This window comes from Colobus angolensis, unplaced genomic scaffold, assembly GCF_000951035.1.
Source record: "Colobus angolensis palliatus isolate OR3802 unplaced genomic scaffold, Cang.pa_1.0 Scaffold99, whole genome shotgun sequence".
Lineage (NCBI taxonomy): Eukaryota > Metazoa > Chordata > Mammalia > Primates > Cercopithecidae > Colobus > Colobus angolensis.
Genome location: NW_012123931.1, coordinates 2,352,492 through 2,360,955, shown reverse-complemented (window position 1 = coordinate 2,360,955; position 8,464 = coordinate 2,352,492). Strand labels below are relative to the sequence as shown.

General features: G+C 50.3%; 1 protein-coding gene across 1 annotated transcript in view; it reads right to left on the bottom strand.

Annotated features, from left to right (window-relative positions):
• Window positions 1-6,307: 6,307 nt before the first annotated feature.
• Window positions 6,308-8,464, bottom strand: part of IMP3 (IMP3, U3 small nucleolar ribonucleoprotein) — an 8,042-nt gene continuing 5,885 nt past the window's right edge. Inside the window, exon 2 of the mRNA XM_011932864.1 lies at window positions 6,308-7,481. Coding sequence (XP_011788254.1) covers window positions 6,827-7,381 — 555 coding nt within the window. The 5' untranslated portion in view covers window positions 7,382-7,481 and the 3' untranslated portion in view covers window positions 6,308-6,826. The remainder of the gene's footprint in view (window positions 7,482-8,464) is intronic.

Genomic DNA, 8,464 nt, shown 5'->3' with positions numbered 1-8,464 from the left:
TATTTTAGTAGAGACGGGGTTTCACTGTATTGCCCAGGCTGGTCTCAAACTCCTGAGCTCAGGCAATCCACCAGCCTCAGCCTCCCAAAGTGCTAGGATTACAGCACTTTAAGCGTTTACAGCACTTTCAGCCACCGCGCCTGGCCTGATTTTAGTATTCTTAGTAGGGATGGGGTTTCGCCATGTTGCCTAGGCTGGTCTTGAACTCTTGACTCAAGCAATCCACCCACCTTGGCTTCCCAAAGTGTTGGGATTATAGGCATAAACCCGGCCAAAATCCCTGATTTTTATCCCATGGACCCATGGAATGTTACTTGCCCTGTAATTTTTTTTTTTTTTTTTTTTTGGGAGACAGGGTCTTCCTGTGTTCCCCAGGCGTAAACCACTGCACCTGGCCCCTGCCTTATATTTTTAAGGGGTCTACTTTCACTTCTGATTTTCAGCTCATTTGGTGAAAGAGTGAGTGATTTGGTTCATCTCTGCTGAGATTCTGCCCTTCCATGCAAGGAAGCAGCCTGGCCCCAGGTTGGGGGGAAATGTCCTTTACAAACTGCCCAGGGGCTTCAAAGTTGGGACCCATTCTTGGATTTTTTTTGGGTTTTCTTTGAGATGAAGTTTTGCTCTTGTTGCCCAGGCTGGAGTGCAATGGCCTGATCTCGACTCACTGCAACCTCCACCTCCTGGGTTCGAGCGATTCTCCTGTCTCAGCCTCCTGAGTAGCTGGGATTATAGGGGCCCGCCACTACACCAGGCTAATATTTTGTATGTTTAGTAGAGATAAGGTTTCTCCATGTTAGCCAGGCTGGTCCGGAACTCCTGACCTCAGGTGATCCACCCGCCTCGGCCTCCCAAAGTGCTGGGAATATAGGCATTAGCCACTGCACCCAGCCTTTCTTGGATGTTAAAACCAAGGTTTGTCCTAAAGATTGCACAGCTTTCCTGAGCCAGGGCTGGGGATTGTTGGGGCAGCAAAGCACCTCTAAATTCTTCTCTACTTTGCAAGTGTTGACAGCACTCTTTTATATCCTTTTCTCTAAATCAGAAACAGAGCAGAAACTAGAGCCATCTCATCCTGCCTCTTCCTATCATAGAAGGCAGATGGAGGGAGGCCTAGAGAAAGAAGGAGAAGCTTATGCCCCTAGTCCCACAGCAAGTCAGAGGCAGGCAAGACCCCTTTTCCCTGAAGCCCCTGCAGCCTCTCTGCCCCTCTGGTGCTGGAATAGGATGCAGCATCTGTGTGATGTTTGCTCTGTGCCAAGCACTGGGCTAGGAACAAGGCCTGTGCTTTTCAAAGTGTGGTCCCCTGACTAGCAGCACCAAAATCACCTGGGAACTTGTTAGAAATGCAAATTATCAGGTCCACCCCAGACCTCCTGAATCAGAAACATTAAGGGGGCCGGGCACGGTGGCTCATGCCTGTAGTCCCAGCACTTTGGGAGGCCAGAGGTAGGCGGATCACAAGGTCAGGAGATCGAGACCATCCTGGCTAACATGGTGAAACCCTGTCTCTATTAAAAATACAAAAAATTAGCCTTGTGTGGTGGCGGGCGCCTGTAATTCCATCTACTCGGAAGGCTGAGGCAGGAGAACGGCCTGAACCCGCGAGATGGAGCTTGCAGTGAGCCAAGATTGCGCCACTGCACTCCAGCCTGGGCAACGACAAAGCGAGACTCTGTCTCAAAAAAGAAAGAAAGAAAGAAACATGAAGGGAGTGGAGACAGCATTTGTTTTCACAATCTTTCCCAAGGTTCAAATGTGGCATGCTCGAGTTTGAGAACCACTGCTCTAAGCCATAGTAGGCTCACTCCCGGTGTAACTGAGTGGCTAAAATTGTAGAACCCGGAGCCAGAGGGAATTAGGTGCAATCTGCCTCCATCACTAACTCTGTGACTCGGGTAAGCTATTATCTTTGAGCTTTAGTTTTGTCAGCGATAAAATGGCCACAATAATAGTGCCCATAAGGTTGTTGTGAGGACTACATGAGACAGCACAAAGCCTGGGGCATAGTAAGCACTGTCGGGGTAGCCATTATTAGCTCGCTGAGTGATTATTTATTTATTTTTTATTTTTTTGAGACAGTCTTGCTCTGTTGTCCACGCTGGAGTGCAGTGGCATGATCTCGGCTCACTGCAACCTCCGCCTCCCGGGTTCAAGCGATTCTCCTGCCTCAGCCTCCTGAGTAGCTGGGATTATAGGGGCCCGCCACTACACCAGGCTAATATTTTGTATGTTTAGTAGAGATAAGGTTTCTCCATGTTAGCCAGGCTGGTCCGGAACTCCTGACCTCAGGTGATCCACCCGCCTCGGCCTCCCAAAGTGCTGGGAATATAGGCATTAGCCACTGCACCCAGCCTTTCTTGGATGTTAAAACCAAGGTTTGTCCTAAAGATTGCACAGCTTTCCTGAGCCAGGGCTGGGGATTGTTGGGGCAGCAAAGCACCCCTAAATTCTTCTCTACTTTGCAAGTGTTGACAGCACTCTTTTATATCCTTTTCTCTAAATCAGAAACAGAGCAGAAACTAGAGCCATCTCATCCTGCCTCTTCCTATCATAGAAGGCAGATGGAGGGAGGCCTAGAGAAAGAAGGAGAAGCTTATGCCCCTAGTCCCACAGCAAGTCAGAGGCAGGCAAGACCCCTTTTCCCTGAAGCCCCTGCAGCCTCTCTGCCCCTCTGGTGCTGGAATAGGATGCAGCATCTGTGTGATGTTTGCTCTGTGCCAAGCACTGGGCTAGGAACAAGGCCTGTGCTTTTCAAAGTGTGGTCCCCTGACTAGCAGCACCAAAATCACCTGGGAACTTGTTAGAAATGCAAATTATCAGGTCCACCCCAGACCTCCTGAATCAGAAACATTAAGGGGGCCGGGCACGGTGGCTCATGCCTGTAGTCCCAGCACTTTGGGAGGCCAGAGGTAGGCGGATCACAAGGTCAGGAGATCGAGACCATCCTGGCTAACATGGTGAAACCCTGTCTCTATTAAAAATACAAAAAATTAGCCTTGTGTGGTGGCGGGCGCCTGTAATTCCATCTACTCGGAAGGCTGAGGCAGGAGAACGGCCTGAACCCGGGAGATGGAGCTTGCAGTGAGCCAAGATTGCGCCACTGCACTCCAGCCTGGGCAACGACAAAGCGAGACTCTGTCTCAAAAAAGAAAGAAAGAAAGAAACATGAAGGGAGTGGAGACAGCATTTGTTTTCACAATCTTTCCCAAGGTTCAAATGTGGCATGCTCGAGTTTGAGAACCACTGCTCTAAGCCATAGTAGGCTCACTCCCGGTGTAACTGAGTGGCTAAAATTGTAGAACCCGGAGCCAGAGGGAATTAGGTGCAATCTGCCTCCATCACTAACTCTGTGACTCGGGTAAGCTATTATCTTTGAGCTTTAGTTTTGTCAGCGATAAAATGGCCACAATAATAGTGCCCATAAGGTTGTTGTGAGGACTACATGAGACAGCACAAAGCCTGGGGCATAGTAAGCACTGTCGGGGTAGCCATTATTAGCTCGCTGAGTGATTATTTATTTATTTTTTATTTTTTTGAGACAGTCTTGCTCTGTTGTCCACGCTGGAGTGCAGTGGCATGATCTCGGCTCACTGAAACCTCTGCCTCCCGGGTTCAAGCAATTTTCCTGCCTCAGCCTCCCAAAGTGCTGGGATTACAGGCGTGAGCCACCATGCCTAGCAGATTTTTTTTCTTAAGTCTAAAGCTTTTATTCTTGTTTTATTTATTTATTTAGAGATGGAATCTCACTCTGTTGCCCAGGCTAGAGTGCAGTGGCATGATCTCGGCTCACTGCAACCTCTGCCTCCCAGGTTCAAGCTATTCTTCTGCCTCAGCCTCCCAAGTAGCTAGGTTTACAGACATGTGCCATCACACCTGACTCATTTTTATATTTTTGCTAGAGACGGGGTTTCACCATGTTGGACAGGCTGGTCTTAAACTCAGCCTCAAGTGACCTGCCTGCCTCGGCCTCCCAGAGTGCTGGGATTGCAGGCATGAGCCACCGCACCTGGCCTGAATTTTGAGGTTTTTATCTGCTTGGGTCATGGGTGCAGGGTCCAATTACTCCAAGGGGGCTGATCTATCTGCCATGCCTTGTGGGGTCTGGTGGGAGCTGGAGGGCCACAGGGGTCCTGCCTTGTAGTCACTTTTTTTTCCTCCATGAGATCCACAATCTTGGGAGTCCTGAGGATGTTCCTCCAAATGGGCAGACTATGCCCAGCCACCAGAGCTGGAGAGCAGGATTCTCTCTCCTTCCACTTCTAAAGGGACAGCACTGAAACAAACATGGCCTCTGGAGTCACATGAGACTGGACTTGAAACCTAGCCTTGGACAAGTTCTTATTCCAATTGTTTCCCAAACTGAAGTTACAGATACCACCAACTACCTTGCAGAGTTGTTGGTAAGAGTGAATGGCAGCCTAGCACTAGCAGGGCCTAGATGAGAGTTCGTTCCCTTCCTAACTTGAATATCACCTTTTCCTTAAAGCCTTCCCAGTACAATGTGTGCTCCTTCCTCACTCCTTTATACAGCATCCTGTGGAGACCGATCACATTGTCTAGTGCTGCTGCTTTTCCCTGACGGTTTGTAAATTCAAGTTCAGAGATTCTTTCTAAACTCCGACACACACCAAGGGCTCGGTGTGCTGACACTGACACAGTCCCAGTCCATTGCTTACTGGCTACATAATCTTTCGTAATTTGACCCATCTCTGCCTCAGTTCCCTCATCTGAAAAGTAGAGAATTGGATTTTCCACTTTATAGGATTGTTGGGAGGTTGAAATGGGCCAATACAGGTGGTGCACTTAAAAATGGGGCTGACATATAGCAAAAGTACTTGGTATGACATCATCCCATGACGTAATAAGTCCCCTTCTCTACATCATTTCTTCACCAAATGCTGCCTCACCTGGGGGAGCAAACAAGGAACCCCTAAAAGCCAATCCACTGATCTCTGCATCCTATTTATTCTCCTTTTAGAAGACTTGGCCAGGCACGGTGGCTCACACCTGTAATCCCAGCACTTTGGGAGGCTGAGGCAGGAGGATTGCTTCAACTTAGGAGTTCGAGATCAGCCTGGATAACATGCCAAAACCCTGTGTCTACAAAGATTAAAAACTAGCCAAGTGTGGTGGCACATGCTTATAATCCCAGATACTGGGGACACTGAGGTGGGAGGACGGCTTGAGCCCAGGAGATCGAGGCTGCAGTGAGCTGTGACGGCTCCACTGCACTGCAGCCTGGGCCTTGTGTGAAAAAAAAAAAAAAAAAGAAAAGAAAAAATAATAAAGAAATCTTGAGGCCGGGCGCGGTGGCTCAAGCCTGTAATGCCAGCACTTTGGGAGGCCGAGACAGGCGGATCACGAGGTCCGGAGATCGAGACCATCCTGGCTAACACGGTGAAACCCCGTCTCTACTAAAAAATACAAAAAACTAGCCGGGCGACGTGGCGGGCGCCTGTAGTCCCAGCTACTTGGGAGGCTGAGGCAGGTGAATGGCGTGAACCTGGGAGTCGGAGCTTGTAGTGAGCTGAGATCCGGCCACTGCACTCCAGCCTGGGTGACAGAGCAAGACTCCGTCTCAAAAAAAAAAAAAAAGAAATCTTGAGTAAAACTTGGTAGTCTCCCTTCTAATTCTCTATCACTGCTATCATCTAAATTTTCAGGAACCTCCCAGGCCACTTCTAACCGCTAGATGGCCAAGCTACAGGGTGATTATTTCCTTAGGCAAGCAAACATCCCAGCCCTCTAATACGGTATTTCCTGGGGCTAGAATATCAACAGGAAGTTATGTGAGGAAGAGCTCTGCCAAAACACTCATTCCAAGGAAGAGACTGGTAAAATGACAAATTTGCCCAATCCTGTACAACATCCTGCATCCTCCACAACTGGCCCCTGTTGCAGATCTCATCCATAGGCAGGTCGCTCGCTGCTGACCCTATTCTTCTCTGGGCTCCTAGAACGTACAAATATGACTCTATGTAAGAAAACCAGTCTGGGCGCGGTTTGCTCACGCCTGTAATCCCAACACTTTGGGAGGCCAAGGCGGGCAGATCACGAGGTCAGGAGTTCCAGACCAGCCTGGCCAACATGGTGAAACCCTGACTGTACTAAAAATACAAAAATTAGCCGGGCGCGATGGCGGGTGCCTATAATCCTAGCTACTCGGGAGGCTGAGGCAGGAAAATTGCTTGAACCCGGAAGGCGAAAGTTGCAGTGAGCCGAGATCGCGCAACTGCACTCCAGCCTGGGTGACAGAGCAAGACTCCATCTCTAGAGAAAAAAAAGGAAAACCAGACAGATTAAAAAGTTGCACTTACAAAGCAGTTGGGGCATTTATTGGCATTTAAACAAGGGTGGAGATCCTGAACACTAGTCTCGCTCAGTTTATAAAAACTTGAGGCCAAACTCTCCATCATCTGTACACAGCTTAACCACGGCCAGGAGCAAGAATTGGAATTAAACGAATTGAACCAGTCCAACAACAAGACTAGATAAAGGGAAACAGGGCGTAGGGATTTGCAGTTTTTCCTTTTACATTACAAAGTTTCCAACACAAGAAGCCAACAATACCCCTGTGCAGCACCAACTTACTTCCCACTGCTTCCCAAGGCACAGTCAATTAATAATCAGTAGTCCAAGTTCTAAGAACATTTCCTGGAAAACAAGGACGCACCTCCCGTGGCTCTATGCAAGGCCTGCCACTGATGAATCAAGTTCTTAAGAACCTACGACCATCTGACACCCTTGGGGATAGCACCCTCATAGAATCTCCAGAATCAGGCCTCAGTTTTCCCATCTGTAAAAGCCATGGAAAGTGGGAGATCCGCTAGGCTTCCAGATCGAAGTCATCGCGCTCCTCATTGTACTCCAGCACGTGCCGCTTGATCTTGGACGAGTCCACCCAAGTGACAAAGTCCTCCATGCTGCGCGTGACAAGGAAGGCGGGGTCGGTAACCACATCAGGGCCCACGCGTACGTGCCCTTGCTCCACAAAGGCCACGGCAGCCTGAAGGTGCTGCGCCATGCGCAGCTTGAGGAGCACGGTGGGAAGGCGGCGGCGGCAGAAGGACGAGGCCGTGACGAAGTCGCAGAGTTCCAGCGAACCGCGCGTGGGCACCAGGCCGAGAGCATACAGCTTGTCCAGCAGCGCGGCCGAAGCGCGCACGCGGAACTGGTCGCGTTCGGGCAGGTCGCGCAGGCGCCGCGCCAGTTCACGTACGGCACGGCTCAGCTGGTTGTAGCGCGTGTAGTCTTCCCGCCGCTGCAGCCGGTAACGCCGCAGCACGCGCAGCTCGTGCAGGTTGTGGTCGGTGACCTCCCAGTTCAGGAAGTCCACCTGCTTCAGCAGCTTCTGCTCGTGGAACTTAAGCTTCCGCACCATGATGGCGGCAGCCGCAGCGGCAGGACCCGAAACTGATAGTGTGTTTCGGTGCCCGCGCGATTTCCGCCGCGGCGCACCAAGACCTGGACGGTCTGGGACCCTGGGCCAATGAAAGAAAGGCTTAAAGTCACGCCCTCATTTTCCATTGGCCAGGGTGGGACCACGCCCCTGCAGTGGGATCTCGCGTTTCTTTTCTTCGCGTTTGCAGAGGGAGGGGGTAGAAGCACTGCGTGGGGGGGCGGGTCCCTAGGCGGCCACGCGCGGTTTTTAGTAGCCAAGACTGTATCCCTTTTTGCGGCAATCATTTCCTCCTAGACTTCTGTCCTTTGGGGACTTTCAGAGTCTCCCCTGCAAGAGCTGAAGAGGCCATTTCTGGGGAAGAAGGGTGACTGCGGCTTGTTGATTGGGTTTACTGTGCTAACTTCCCCTGGGCTCTTGCCATCCCGTGGGGGAGCTTGCCGGAGCCGGCTGTCCTGGGACTGACCTGGTAGTCCCCGCCGCCCGCCAGCGTCAGGTCCTTCACCTGGCAGGCAGAGCGATCTCTCATTGTCAAGTTGGGCTGGATAGCACCGAACCCATGAAATACCGATTGCCTGGCCGCTTCCTAGCCGCACAAAATCAGGATCTATAAGGGAGCCGCCTGGAAATCTGTATTATTAACTAAAGTGTCAGATGATTCATAAAACCCAGCAAGTTTGAGAAACTTGGACTGTAAGTACAAGTCCAAACCCTTTAGTCTGTGCTCAAATGAATTATCCTGACATGAATTTCTGGCCACCAAGTATTGAGTTAACAAATGTAATGCTGTTTCGGCTAGTTGCAGCTGTAAGTTACATCCGGTGTTGCGCTGCAGACCTAACCCCTTTTTGTCCAGGCATTTGACGCCATCTAACTTCTCACTGATCATTTTTGTTTTGTATGCTTTTCATTGTCTTTTACAATACAATATTTCGGGGTGGGGCGCGGTGGCACACGCCTGTAATCCCAGCACTTTGGGAGGCTGAGGTGGGAGGATCATTTGAGGCCAGGAGTTCAAGACCAACCTAGGCAAAAAAAAAAAAAAAGGCAAGGGAGAATTTCCAT